Source organism: Diorhabda sublineata, chromosome 4 (genome assembly GCF_026230105.1).
Source record: "Diorhabda sublineata isolate icDioSubl1.1 chromosome 4, icDioSubl1.1, whole genome shotgun sequence".
In the NCBI taxonomy this organism is placed as follows: Eukaryota; Metazoa; Arthropoda; class Insecta; order Coleoptera; family Chrysomelidae; genus Diorhabda; species Diorhabda sublineata.
In genome coordinates, this window is record NC_079477.1 from 20412036 (window position 1) to 20428041 (window position 16006).

Below are 16006 nucleotides of genomic sequence, written 5' to 3' on the forward strand. Positions count from 1 at the left end.
GACAACGTCCAAGCTTGTCTAGTAACGTTGTAATATCTGGCAATGGATATCGATCTCCAATTGTGATCTCATTCAGTTTTCGATAGTCAACAACGAGTCGAAACTTCGGCTTTTGAGAAGCATCTAGCTTCTTTGGGACTATCCAAATGTTGCTAGACCATGGAGAATTGGATGGTCTAATAATATTATTACTTAACATTTTTCGTATTTGATTTTGAATTTCCGTTCGGTGAATCTCAGGATACCTGTATGATTTTGAATAAATAGGTATTTCATTAGAAGTTTTAATGTGATGTTTTATTTTACTTGTGAAGGTGAGCTGATTTCCTTCAACATGAAAAATATCACTATACTCTTGAATTAATTTTAATACAGATTGTTTCTCTTCGGAATTCATGTGTTCAGTTCTAACTTTCGAAACATCAAATTTAACATTTTCACAATAAATTTCATTAAAATTTGGGTTGAGGGTTTGTTCGTATTCATCGAATGTCTCAACACTAATAGAAGGGCTTAAATCTACTCGAAAGTTGGATTATGAAGGATTTAAAATTGTACATAAAGCTATATTATTTTCAACTTTTGTTAAACATTCAGGGATTTCTAATTTCCCAATTCGTGTATATGGTATAATTACATTACCATTTTTTACATTTTCAATATTTAATTTAATTACTTGTTCACAACGTGGAGGCACTACTATACAATTCGTGGATCCAGTTTTAATGTCAAAGTAATTCAATTTAATTTGACTATAAGGAGTCATAAGCAAATTATTATTTAAATCGATAATTACATTAAGTATTTTTAAATTATCCAATCCTAACAAACAATCAAAATGATCGTGAAATTTGAAAACGCAATATTCTAAATTGAGCGGTTTCCTATAATTAAACATTTTAGGGATTGGAATGAGTGTGCAGAAATTTTGTTGACTGCTACCAAAGGCAGATTTTACATGGAAGGGTTTTTTGACATAAGATTTTTTGAAATATTTCTCAGCAACTGCTGGTGTCACAAAGGATCTTGTGCTACCAGTATCAATTAAAACCTTAAGATTTTGTTCTGGAAAAATTATATAGGGTAACACGCTTTCTGAATTATTTAAGTTTAACAATTCGATAATGTTTGGTTTGGTTCCGAGGCTGGTGTCTCTAAAAAATTATCGGATTCATCATTAGTGCAATCAGAATCGTCTATATTATGGAGTTCTTCCGAGATAAAATTTCTAGGTTGATTCGGATTGTGTTGGAACCTATTTTGATAATTTTGAGGGGGTCTAGATGTATTTCTTGTAGACATACTCATTGGAGTTGGATTTGGAAATCTTTGGTTCTGATTGGGTTTAAAGACGTTTTGACCATTATTAGAAAAGTTTGAATTATTCCTATTAGAAGGAGTGTAAGAAGTTGAAGGACGATTTTGCGGGTTTGATGCGGAATTTCGATTAGTATATTGATAATTCGGAATAGAATTTTGCCTAGGAGGTGGCTGCCTATATGCCACATTATTTTGGAAATTGGTTTTATTTTTATGTGAATTATTTTGCGTATTCAAGGGTGAAAAAATATTTTTCGGATGATTATTCTGGGTCATATAAACTTGAAAATCATTTGTAAGAACATTTAAAGCAATATTCAAATTTTCTGGATTTTTCGTACGCATTAATGTGCCTAAAGGTTCTTTTAAACCGCGTAGCAATACTCTGAGAGCCAAATTTTTAAAGTAATTACCCAAAATTAAATGTTCACTAACATTAGAATGTGTCGTGAGATAAGAAATTTGAAGATTAGTAAATGTTGAATTCTATTATAAAATTCAAAAGGCGTTTCATTACTTTGTTTCATTTCTGAAAGTTCTATACTTAAAGTGTAAATATCTCTTTTGTCAGCATAAGTATTAAGAAGTGCATCTTTTAGATTTTCCCAAGTTCTTATCGTACAAGAAGAAATGTTTATGGCTGCTTCACCTTTTATTTTTGCTAAAATGCTGGACATCAAATATTCATTTTGAAAATCCTCTACATCCACAGTATTATAAAACTTACTTACTAATTTCTCTGAAATTTCTATAAACCTAGGAAGTAATGCATTGTTTCCATCAAATTCGGGTATCATATCAAGATACTCCTTTTTTAAAATAGGTAATTGTGGAGTAGCCATTTTATTAAAATTGTTCGTAGAAAAAAGTTTTGGTGATGCTAAGCTAAATTTTATTTTAGTATTAACAGAGTTTGAGCCTGAATTTGAGTTATTTGAATCAGAATTTGAGTCAGAATCGTCAGACGTGTCAAGTAAATAATTAATATTTCCTCTATATGACATTAAAAACACTTACAGCAATAGAATGAAGATCCTTTCCATTGGCTCGGACTGCACAGGAACAACCAATATCCTCTTGATTCTTACGGTTTCTAGCACAACACAGATCTTCTAGTTGAGTTACTCAGTTCGCCCAACTAAGAGTTCCAATAATTTAACTTTACTTATATATATATATATATATATATATATATATATATATATATATATATATATATATATATATATATATATAGATATATATATGGATTGGAAAGAAAGAAAGGAAGACATCTTTGCCGTATTGAGAATATGGCAAAATTAAACACGATTGAAATTGGAACCAGTAGTTATTAGTAATGAAGTCAGTTTTTAAAAAACGTCTACAGTGAAATAAAATAGGTGGCGCAGTCAGAAGGATAGTCAAACAGGCGTTAATGAAAATAACATAACAAATTTGTTTCCCCAATTAGTTTCTTAAGCTAGAGCTCTTAGCTAGGCGAATTAAGTAACCCAACTAGAAGATCTGTGTTTTGCTGGAACCTGGAAGAAGTAAGAGGATACAGTACGTTCCTGTTCAAGCCAATTTCTTCTCATACTGTATATCTTTCATGTCTTATAGAGGAAATATTGAATTTTCTCACATATCTGACAATTCTGACTCAAATTATAATTCAAATATTTCAAATTCTGACACACAAAATATTTATACGAAAATTAAATTAAAATTGCCTCCATCAAAACTTTTTCATTGAATAATAAAATGTCTACTCTACAAATTCCAATTTTAGAAAAGAAATGCTTGGATATGATCCCAGAATTCGATGCCAATAACGCATTGCTTCCTAGATTTATCGAAATGTGTGAAAAATTACTTAGCAAATTTCTCAATGTTATAGACGTAAGGGATTTTCAAAATGATTATTTAATTTTTTTAACAAAAAATGAAAGGTGGAGCAGCTATAAATATTTCTTCATGTACAATAAGTACTTATGAAAACTTAAAGATGCATTTTTGAATACTTATGCTGAAAAAGTGATTTTTACATACATATTAAATATAGGGGCTATCAGAAATGAAACAAGGTAACGAAACGCCTTTTGATTATCATAATAGAAATCAACATGTCTTGAATCATCAAATATCTTATCTCATCACACATTCCAATGTTAATGAACATAGCAATATGTGAACATGTAATAGAATTTATTGTATCTTTTCATTATTTGTTGTTTTATTATAATTAAAATTCAAAATATGAGTGTCAGTATGATTATAGTCTACAGTGTAATCATAATATCATGTATTTACATCTATTATTTCGAATTTCATGATTCTAAATGTTGGCTTGCCGTTCCTCAGAGGAGAAAACAACCACTTTTTTGGCTACTAGCACGAAGAATACTGAATACATCTTCCCCCGCCGATATTGTACTATTTCTAATATATTCCGAGCTTTCGAGAGGAGGGAAGGCTGTAATAACGTCGAAACTAGTCAGTTATCGAGGCTTTAGCAGGGAAAGTAGATGTTTTCTCCTTTGAAGAACGGCAGAATACATTTTCAAAGCCATTGGGGATGTTAATATCGACGGTTAGTAGTAATATTACAAGTATTATTATATTATTGTTATATTATCAGTATTTTGAAAAATAAATTAAAAAAGAAGAAGATTGAAGTAATTTGAGTATTCTACAAATTTTAATGCAACTATAAATAATTTAACAATTATGAATAATTTAAGTGATCATTGCATATTTTTGAAATATAACAACTAAGGTAAAATTGATTTTTCTAATTGAAACAAATTTTCATCTCGATTTTATTTTTATTTTGATATTCAGGATATGATGTAGGTGATCTATTCTTTACTATATTCATAAAAATTCTAAATATTTATCGTTATATTGAAAGGGAGCAATTTGAAAGTGGAACTTTAGAAGCAATTGGAAATATTTAAAAAATAGCGCCCGAAATTATTAGAATAGGATAGATAGTGAACCAAATTCTTATTTGAAGTCATAAATATAATATAAAATCAAAGACGTGTTGATATCTTATCACTATCAATGTTTTTTTGAAGAATTTTGAAGATTATTTGATTATCAAATTATTTTGTCTACGTAAGTAGTGGAGATCTTGAATACTGTTTTTTATTTTTTAACTATACAAGTCATAAATTTTTCAACCTAGTTCACTTCACTCTGTTTATAACTGTTTAATTTATATCATTTCCACTTGCTAAAGCGCTATTTTGGTGGTACTTTTTCAGCTTTTCTCCCCGGCTCTCATTACCTCTATACTCGTTAAAGTGAAGAATCATTAAAAAAATTATCACAACTAACAAATCTGCAAAGGAAGAGGGGTCAGTTTAGATAATGAAGCGAAACTAATTGTTTAATCAGATACATTGCCAAAAAAGTCAGCTTCCAAATTTTTGGTTAGTACTTATATTATACGAATTTGGTTTGACACCTTCTGGGTTAACAATATTTCCCAAATAAGCTAGATCCCTCCTCCAACAATTATGATTAATAGACTTTTTTTTTTATTTTAAATATTTTTAAGTTGCATAACTATACAATAATTTTGTTGACATGTACGTTACTTTGAATGGTTTTTCGGAGATGATTTTGAAAACTATTTCTTTGAAATACCAGGCGTTACAAAGGATTTTGTGCTACCTGTATCAATCATAACTTTCAAGTTTTGTTCACGATATGTACGGTAATTTACCTTCGCAATTGGTAAAATTTCTTCTGTTACCTACACAGTATTAGGTTTGTTCTTTTTTTTTCTATTTAGATTATATGTAGTGGAAGTGGATATTCTCATTATTTCTAATCAGTATGTACTTGTCAACTTTTACTCGGTATGTTATCATCCCACTATTAAAATTCCAAAAGTTGTGATCGATAATTTTGTTGTAAGTTTGATCCGTTAACTGATTGATTATAATCAATCTAATAATTATTAAAATAATTATCATCTCTCTAATTTGATGTAACTTTGAATTGAGGTCTGGGAATATTCAATGAATTTTTTGGGGTTGTATTATCATGCGAGAGACTTCAGTTCACAGTTCACATAATAAACTAGCACACTTTGTGGCAGCCTTCTGGCGTTGGCAAAAGTGTTTTTTGGTAATCTCAGTTTGGTGATGCCATCAGGATCTTAGGCATGACATAATACATACATAATAACTGTTCAATCTCAATTGCGAGATTCGCTTACTTGGCCAGCTTCCCTTGGTATTTGTTGAAAATATTCAGAGTGTTCGGTATAGCGATGTTGATGAGAAGGATTGAATTAACTCTTCTATCAACCACCACGATGTTAGGTCTGGTTTTTGTTATCTGTCTATTGGTGGTGTCCGCGGCTTGTATTTGTAGTAAAAATGAAAAGACTGAACTTATTGGCCAGTTTTTGGTGAATTATGTTATACACTTGATTATGCTGGTGTAGATAGTCAGTATAAGCTAACACACTACAAGCAGCTGTTTTGTGCTGGGTAGTCTCTGATGTTTGCTAACCTTTTTTGAATTTGTCAGATTTTCGAGTTTGTCTTATATTATAGTTGTTAGTCGGTCTCTGGAATGAGAGCTAGGTAAAGTTTAGGGGTGAGTAATATTTATTCGAATTGGATATAATCCAATTAATAGTTGAGATTTCTGATTTCTTATGGAAGAAGTCACGTAGTTCCATTACAATTCGATAGTGTAAGTTAACAAGTTCAACGAAGCCTTTTTCATCCTCTTTTCGGGTTAATGTTGTTCTAATAGTGGACGACTTTGAGTGGTAGCTGTTGTTCTTTGTCATCATTGTTCATGTTAATCTCTGAATACCTTCAGTATTTCGTATCATTGAGCACGGTAGATAAAAAGTTCATTGCAAACCACAACATGGTCGAGAAGTTAATCCTGTACGAATGGATAATTCTTTAGTATTGATAGAGTTTGGATCGAAATGCAGATATAGGTTTGTTCGCCAAATTTTCATCGTTGTTTAAAGGACAATAGTTGTTCAGACTCTGTAAATTTACATGACCTCCACAAGCCAGGAATGAAATACACTATCAAATGATTTCTTGTAATCCACGAGAGTATCACAGAGTCCACAATAATTTACTCTTTACACCTTTGGTGATCTCGTCTGCAACCTTTCTGTTTCTCTGCCAAGTTATTATTTTCCTCGATGTGCCTATAGATTCTGTTAATGATTAAGTATCTTTAAAAAATGGAAGGGCACGTGATGGATTTGTACAGGATGGTGTCATCTATCTGGGAGCTCTTTTGGAAGCATATGAGTGGAACCCAGTACTAAAAATGTTAAAATCTCTTCAAGGCTCTGTAGTAGGTGGGTAAATTGTTTGGCCAACTCTTTATGTACGCTTTCGTACGTTTCTTATACCACGTATGCGGAGTCCGGAAATTTCTATACTCAGTGTGTAAATGTCTCGTTTATTTGCATATTTATTCAATGAAGCATCTTCCAAATTTTACAAGTAATTTACACTTCATGCCGAAATATTTACTGGCGCAGCCTTAAATTTCAGGTGAAGTACTGAACATCAAATATTTGTTTTGGAAGTCTCCTAGGTCTACTGTGCTATGAAATTTATTCACTAATTTTCAGAGGTTTCTATGAATCTAGGCAGTAAAGCATTTTCACCGTAGAATTCTGATCTGTAGGCATTTTGTGGATATTATTTTTACTGGCGGAAATTTTGATAATTTGATATTTATTTTTTGGTAAATGTCACTTTTCGAGCCATGATCTTAATCAAAATCAGAGATATTAGAACTTTCTAAATAAATAAAGCAATTATTATCTCTATACGACAGGTAAGTAAGGTAGGCACACTTACATCATGAAAAGGACTGCTTTACCATCTAGTTGAACTTAAAACTGGAATTATTAGTATTCTCTCAAAATTTTTCTTCTTACGAGCCAGCAACTGTCGATTTGAGTTACTAAGATGTTCCCCAGACATTTTAATCATCGATTTAGTGAAGGAACGTTGAATCAATATACTTATAGATTCCGCAAAATTTCACTGACATTTCTTTCTACATGACGGCTGCCTTGATCATTGTACATGAAGGATTACTGATTTGAAGAATGAGTGCTAGCAGCCTGCTATATCCTCTTATAGGGAAGGATAACAAATATAGTTTATAAAGAATACTGTTCGAATGATAGGGAAATAATAATACATTTAATATAAATAATAAGTGAAATAACTCGCGCAATACGATTAATCATCAGAGAACAAGTAATCAGCTTTTTGACAATCTCGAAAACTTACTGAAAAATGTGTAGATATGAAGTGTCCAATTTACTTCTATTTAATTACAACTAATTATTGTTAAGTCAGTAATAATAAGCCAAGTGTGTAAAATAGAAAGTCAGAATTATAGTTGATTTCAAAAATTTGTATATGGGCTTCGTATATGTTGATTTTAAACAACTTTTTTCAATTACTTTTTCCGTATTTGCCACATAAACGATATTCTAATGAATAATATTTTTTTCAAACTCTAAAGGCATACATTTTTCAAGCAGGGATAAACTTCAAAAAATGAGAATTAGTCATTCCATCTAACCGAGGATACATTCAATGCACATTCAAAAAATTCAAGGAAAGCTCGTAATTTTCATTTAGTTCTCACAAGTCGTCATCATTTTGTAAATCACAAGTTCAACATTGTAATTTGATCGATTTGTGAAGAAAACCTACAATTTAATTTTAGGAAATGCAAGAAACCTTTGAGGAACGATTGGATTTCTCAGCTTATTTATTGACCCCAGTTCAAAGACTAGGAAGATATATTTTATTTTTGGAGAATATAGAAAAGCAATTGAAAAAATTGAATTTACCTGTAGAAGGTGCTCAGAGTGCCATAGCTATACTCAAAGATGAAATGTCGAAAGGAAACGACTCTGTGGCGATTGAGTCTATTGAAAACAGTCCTATCAGTAAAATGGATTACGGATCATTCAAAATGAGAGAAAAATTCAGCATTAACAAGCCTAGAAAAGTGGATGCTATGGTTTTTTTGTTTTCCCATGTGGTAGTTTTTACAACTTGTGATACGGTAAGTAGATACTTAGAAATGAAATTATGGAGATTGTATAGAATTTCTATTTCAATAACATCACATTGCTTCATAGAGTCTTTAAGACAGCAAATTTTTCTTGAAAGTACGCTAAAAGCACGGTCATTGAAACTGCAATAGCAGTCTTTATTTGGCACCATTTCTTAGAGTTCGACTAATCATGGATCTATGCATACGAATCCAAAACTAAATAACAATCGAGTGTATGGGTCTTTCAAGACAAGCCAAATTCGACAGAAGTTGTTCGCTCACGAAGCACTTCGAAGTAAATTGTCGCCTGTTTTTTCGGAATAACTGGACATGTCGCTACCGTTCCATTAGACCAACGTAGAACGGTCATTGCTGAATAGTACAACATAATTTGTTTGTTCGAAACAATCAGGGAAACCAATCGCAGAAGACGAATCATTCTCCACCACGACAATGCAAGCTCTCACACATCAGTTCAAACAAAAACGTTTTTCAACAGTGAAAACATTGAATTTATGAGTCACCCCCCGTACAGTCCTCTTTGGAACCCAATGATTTCTTTTTATTCCAGCAGGTTAAAAATAAATTGCGAGGTCAACGGTTTTCTACACCTGAAGAAGTTGTTGATGCGTATATATTCATTATTTGTCTATCTCAAAACTTAAGTAACAACCATCGGCATCGTATTGATAGCGCTCTGAATTATCAACACGTTGTAGTTTTGGATCTACTGTGAGTAGTCGCAGCACCCACTTTGAAAAAAGCTATCTCATGGTCGATTAAATATAACCAATTTGTGCACTTTTCATTTTTTTCTGGAGTAAACACCTCAATTGGACGACCAGAACGTTCAACATCATCGGTGTCAGTACGACCACATTTAATTTCAGTAAATGAATAACAAATAGTTCTTTTCGATGGAACAGAGTACGGATAAGATTTTTGAAGCCACTGCTGAGAATGTACAGTATTTTTGGCAGGAAGAAGCAATGATAAATTGATACACGAAATTGTTTTGTATCTATTGTTTTAAAAATGACAAAAGTAGCTCCACTTACATGACTGTCACTTTTTTAGACTAATCGGAATGTCTTGAAATTTTACCCATAGTCTTTTTAAAACTGGTACTCCATAAACTTCATATGGAATTAAAGATTGCAGCGCCATCTGTGTGTCAGTCACACGACTTATTGAGTGATATTAATATATTGAGCATACTGGTGTTATATATTATAAAAAAAATTGTAGCCTTGGGATTATATTTATTTTATTCGAAGATCAGGATGTGACAATAACTGGCGACACAATTCGACTAATTTTTCTGCTACGAATGAATAGCTGGTAATCGTGATAGAACACAGTATTTTTCTTATATATGCAGATGTTCTTCCGGTATTAAAATGAACGTCGGATAACGTTTGAAGACATCCAAACATTCCATACCCTGTTTTTTTTTGAAATATTTAATTCGTTCGTTTTCTCACATACTCCTATTTCACGATCGCTAATCGCAAGTGGCACGTATTCTCTTAGCCACGTTCGAAATAGTTACAATAAATGATGCTCCCGGGTGTCCGATCATGCATTTGTAGGGTAATATTTATGTAACTTGGCCTCGCTTTCTTTGATTGTTTCTACTCGTAAAAAATTATGCTCATTTAATACTCAACATTATTTTCTCTTCATATTTACCTAATAACGAAAATTATTTTCCCGTCAAACCATCATCGTATATCTCAAAAAATTGTGTTTCGAATTATTTTCATTGTTAAATTAAAAAGTTGAAATAGGTGTTATTTTCAACTTGCGCGTAACATACAAATTTTGAATAAATTTTAGGTTTCAACACTCAGATATTTTCTATGATATTTTTAGTTGCAGAACAGTTTTTTTAAAACTAAAAAGTGGTTGAACACCTTCCAATTTTATCATCCTTATATTTTATAAGTTATCTCACAAAAATTGATAGTATGAAAACATATTCTCATTTTTTCTTTCGAAGTACATTATAAACCAAACATAACCTAGAAATGAAACATTTTGTAATATTGATTTAGTACTTCTGGGTTAAATTGTATGATTTCTGATTTTGAAATTGGAAAAAAGACTTATATGCTTCTAATTTCAAAAGACTTCCATTATAATCAACAAATTTTTTCAGACTAAATTAGAAACATTTTATTATTACGATAGTATAAAAATGAATGACCTACGGATAGCCACTTTTGATGATCTCACTATCCACTTAACAGATTTCACCAAAAGTAAGAAGAAACAAAATTCATCGAAATATACATATGTATTAGAGACAAAAACAGAAAAAGTTTGGAAAACGTGGACGGAGGCAATCGAAAAAATGTTATGGGATCAATTGGTTAAAGTAAAAGGTATTATGGTTAAAAACCATGCAATCAAACTTTTCTGTTAGAGCATTACTTCATTTTATATTTCTATATATAGTATAATAATAAGTGTAACGTTTACATTTACTACTATTGATAAACAAAGATGGTTGATTTGATATAATAAAAGAAGTTTCATTTACAGAGAACTCAATATCCCAATATACTCCTAGAAAACAGAAAAATGTTGAAAAAGCTAGAACAAGATCTGTAGGTAAGTGGTGACATTGCATACGTACATAACAGTCTATACAGTCATTCGTCTGACCTGTCTGTGTGTTCCGGACAAATTCAAAAACTAATTAAAAGTTCAAGTATATGATTTGCTACATTTTGTGCATCTCAATTGAGCTATTATTGAGCGATAATTGTTAGAAGTATCCATCAATGTCAAATCGACTAGGACTTTCCATAGAAAATGTTGACTGATAATAACGGCAATTCATACCAAAATATTTCTTTTTAATATACATTACATGCTACATTACTGCTAATTGTTAAACTTAACGTTCCATTCGCCGTTGCCAACTACCAATTGAAAACACTAAACATATTTACAAATATCCCAATGTCCTACATTAGAAGCTCATGTTTTACTTCAGTTTTATCTTTTTATATCTGCCGTTTGTAGCAAATAAGGAAAACCAATCAAATTTGCCTTTTTGGGATATATAGGACTAGAAGTTTTTTCATCTTTCACTAAGTAAATATTGAATTTATTCTTTAATTTGAAAAATATAATTAGAAGATGTGGAGTTACCTTAATTTAATTGCTCATTGAAAAATTCCAAGTTTATGGAAAGCCTCGTTTTCTTTCACCGTCGTCCTTCGTCGACGACTACGATTGAGTAACGGCGACTGATTTGACTGACTGCTATGGACGACTATTTCACAGAGAAATCAGATAAATAAACACGTGAATAGAGAAAAAGAAATTATTACTAACTTCTCTGATGGAGTTACCTGTTACTTCACACAATTGTTGGGATTAATCTGAGATCATTTTATATCAGCTCCAACATTGAATACAATTGACAGGTTTCTTCTAGCGTCTTTGTGACATCAAGCGGAGGCGAATATTAAAATTAGCTATTTACTTTATATCAAAAGTTTTTTTCAAAATGAAGTTTTATGGAATTAATTATAATTTCAGATTCTTGTTTCATTGATAAATATTTCTTATTCTATTTTTTTCCTCGAGCCAATAGTTGCAGAGAAAAAAAAATAAACGCCATAATTTAATTTTTTTTAATTGAGTGGAAAACAGTAGAAATGTAAAATTTAAAACGATTCATTATAAATGCTGGAAATGACCACCTTAGTCATTTGCGGGTGCATGAACTTTTAAGGGCGATATCTGGTGGTTTGAGGAAATTTTGTTATAGGTAAGACTCATCTCAATTTCATTCGAGGAATCAACTTTTACATTTTGTCGCATGAATATAGAAACAAATAGGAATTCAATAAGTGAATCCTCAGAGTTCGGAGGGCTCTTGCGTTATTAATTACATCCCACACTGTAAATCTCAAAATCACAAAAAAATACCGAACCACATTCTAGTTCTGAGGAAGAATATGACCACCACTTTTAGAGAAAAGAAAAAACAAAAACCTATGGATAAAATTAAGATCCAATGTGGCCAAGTTCAAAGGAAGGCTACCGAAAAGCGTGAAGGAGTCTACTTATTGTTATTACAAAGCATACAAGAAAGACTTTGTATATGGTAAGTTGGCTATTGAAAAAGACGCGAATGACAAAAAAAATTTCACCAGCAAACGCTAACTGAAATGCCGACATTAGAACAGAGAATCACCTTGCTGAAAAAAGTCAAGCAACCAGAAATTGGATTAGCAGTTTTTACAGTAGAACCATGGTGAGATAGCTATAAATATTACTTGTGGGAGAACTAATACCACCACAATTTCGAATAGCGTAAAGGAACATTATGTTTTGAAAAAGTTTATTGCAGAAAACACATTTTTCTTTTATTGTTTATGAATCGACCAATAGATGAGACATCAACATTTACTTATGGTTGCTAGGTAATTTAATCATAGGGTGAACAAGAATTGTAGATTTATTGTTAGGTATATTGCAGGTACCTTCAACAACCACCGAATCCTATATAATAATATCTCAGGGTATAACACTCTATTTAAAGATAAAATGATATTTTTGCGGCTGATGGAGTAAGTGTAATGATAAGGGTTCACCATTCCCTATTACTTTTGTTGAAGTATGATATTCGAGATCTCTGTTTGATGAGGTACGCTTTATTAGAATTGTTAGAAATTTTTAAACTTTGTCTCACCTTTTTTCTTATAAATTAATGGTAAAAATGCAAACAGAAACTAAAAATATAAGTGCTTTATCAACAGGTAGTAACAATCATTAAAACCATGATGGGATGCTACTTAAAAAGGGAATACATATTCTCTACCATTAAAAACATCGACGTAAACAACCTCATAATTTTCTGAAAATATATGAAATTAACTCAGCGGTAATTGTTTTTGAGAGAAAATTTTTTATTGAGAAATTATCGTTAAGAGAATTTTACCCTTATTGAGTCGCATGTCCGATATGCCCTTCCTTTCGGGGGGACGTGTAGTGCGACTCAATTTGAACGAATTTTCAAACTACAAAAGAGAGCTGTTAGATATTTACTTGTACTGAACAGCAGGGCTCATTGCAGGGACTTCTTTAAAAGATTAATGCTCCTTCCTTATTCATTTTTGACTCCGCTTGCCTGATTCACAAGCACGCTTTTCCAATTTCAGAAAGATCGTTGCACGGCTATACACTTAGGATGCGGAGTACGATCTTCACCTACTTACCCCACGTTCCGAATTTGTTGAGTGCTCAAAAATGAACTTGCCAAATGAAATAAAATCGATATTATCCTTTCACGCATTCCTCAATAGTTTGGGGGCATATTTATTGGAAAGTGCCTTCTACTATGTAAACGACTTTCTATTCTAATAATATTCAATTCTGGACATGCCTCATACTGGTTCAATTTTTGCCAATGATCTCATATACGACTTATATAATAATTATTACCTATTACTATTACCTATAAGTTTGTTACTCATTGTGGTTGGTTTTCTTTTGTATATTGAAATTTTATTTCATTTGTATCTCTATTTAGTTAATTTTATGTTTGTTTTTAAGTTTTTCCAAGCTTTTGTCTACAAATTGTAACAATTTTTTGACAATGAAGCGTTTCTCTCTCTTTCTCGGAAAAATAGCCTTCAATTGCTCCTTTATTTTCATTGTTCCGGAAGTAGCGAGAATTTCAAAATATCAATCTCAATATGAAAATATGAATATTTGATTCCCTATATTTACCCCATCCCAGCGACATTATGAAAAAATATTTTTTCGGGTTAATTGGAATAGAACTAAAATAGAAAGTTGGCTACAAATCAAAACTATAGACGGCATACTACATACTACAAAATTTACGAAACCCAGTAACTGTTATGATTTTCAAATTGATACAGGCTAAGTAAAATAAAAATAAATGAGAATTAGTAGATCTCCGTAAATTTATTATTATTTTTATAGATGAATTCTTATTTCAAATTCAAATATTTGTGTTATATTCCTATATATTTCATTTACTTCCGGTATATTAGGATAAATTAGTTGGCAGGTATAGTTAATGTTTAGATTTTTTATTGGATTTTTTTAATAATTTGTTCTCCTGTTTTTTCTACAAGCATCTCGATTAAATTCTTAAATGAAATTAAAAAATTAGTGATTTTTTAAGAAACACGAAAATAAAAATTTCACACCTACTGCAATGTACACGGACGGAAACGTTAAGTTTATAAATCAATCCTTAATCCTTATCAACACAAAAGTGCGTGAGTTACCTAAATCATTTCATCTACATTAGTTTAATAATTTTCATTCCTTAATTCAAATGGAGGTATTGCTTTTCAAAACTATAATATATATGTATATAATAATTTTGATATAATGATAGAGATTGTAGATCAGGCGTTAGTAATATTGTTATCGTTTGTGAAGTGTAACAAACTCTTTTGTTCGTAAATATAATCAATTAAGTTTGTTCTTTGCGATGTACATAGTAAACAGAGTTTTTCCTTCGTATTATTTAGACCAAAAAACCACCTGGAACAGTAAAGCAACGGAAACATTAATAATATAAAAGTATTATAAATGAAGCATCCGCAATTTGTTCATGAATCACTTCAATTCAATTATAAAATTAAAAATATACACTACATTTGATGCACTTAATCAACGATACTTTCTTTTTCAGGTGGATCAGTGTTTTATTGTAATTGAGGTGACTCTGGGGATATATGTTGTGCCAAATTAACATTAGTTAGGACTTCATCAAGAGTAAATATTCGAAGAGATGTATCTATTATTTATTTTATTTTGTGATAATTATATAATTTATATTTATTTGGAATACGTTAATATGTTATGATTATTTTGCTTTCATGAAAATTGAATTATGTATTTTATCTAATCTACTTTATTCTATGGCCTTTATTGATACAATTGGAACAATTATTATTTGTATGATTTCAAATCGTCTTGATTTTAGGTCTCTTCTGTTATAAACTTAATAATTTTTGAAAAATAGATGAAAATTCTGACGTTTCGACTACTTTCAGTCATTATCAAATGTCCATTTTGTGAATAAAGTAGTCTTGTATAAATTCATAAACGTATTTTCTTTTCTCCAAAATAACAGGTTATGGGACTAGGTAAGTGGCGGGATTGAAAATTTCTGATGTCTATTGACGTCAATTGGAGTCGAATCAATTCTCATTTATTTGGAAGTATGAGCGTTTACTCTTGTCAGATATTGACGATTTAAATCCATTGGAGCCGATTGAAGTCGATTGTCACTCTATATTGATTCAAAATTTCTTATGTCTATTTTTTCCCAGTTGGCGCTTACCTTAATTGGGACTTCTCCATAATTTTAAATCAATCCAATCATAGATAGATAGTTTGGTAGATACGATTTCTTTAATATTTGTGTGTTTCATTCCGTTATTTGTGCATACGTATTTCCGATAATGGTTGAGCTAGCAACTTGTTGATATTTTTTTGGTTGGTTTGTTGGTTTTTTTCCAGTTAGATATTACCTTAATTAAATATCCTCTAGAATTCCAACTCAATTCGATAATTAGTTTGGTAGATATGAATAAATGTGTGTTTCATA

The 16006-nt window shown here is 31.1% G+C and overlaps 1 protein-coding gene across 2 annotated transcripts in view; it reads left to right on the top strand.

Annotated features, from left to right (window-relative positions):
- Nucleotides 1-15502, top strand: part of LOC130443013 (uncharacterized) — a 32266-nt gene extending 16764 nt beyond the window's left edge. Inside the window, exons 6-9 of one of the 2 annotated variants that reach the window (XM_056777455.1) lie at nt 8053-8397; nt 10550-10775; nt 10936-11004; nt 15086-15502. In XM_056777455.1, coding sequence (XP_056633433.1) covers nt 8053-8397; nt 10550-10775; nt 10936-11004; nt 15086-15111 — 666 coding nt within the window. In that variant the 3' untranslated portion in view covers nt 15112-15502. Of the gene's footprint in view, nt 1-8052; nt 8398-10549; nt 10776-10935; nt 11005-12175; nt 12402-15085 lie in introns of those variants that run through there. The other variant, XM_056777453.1, reaches the window with a different exon arrangement.
- The last annotated feature ends 504 nt before the right edge of the window (nt 15503-16006 follow it).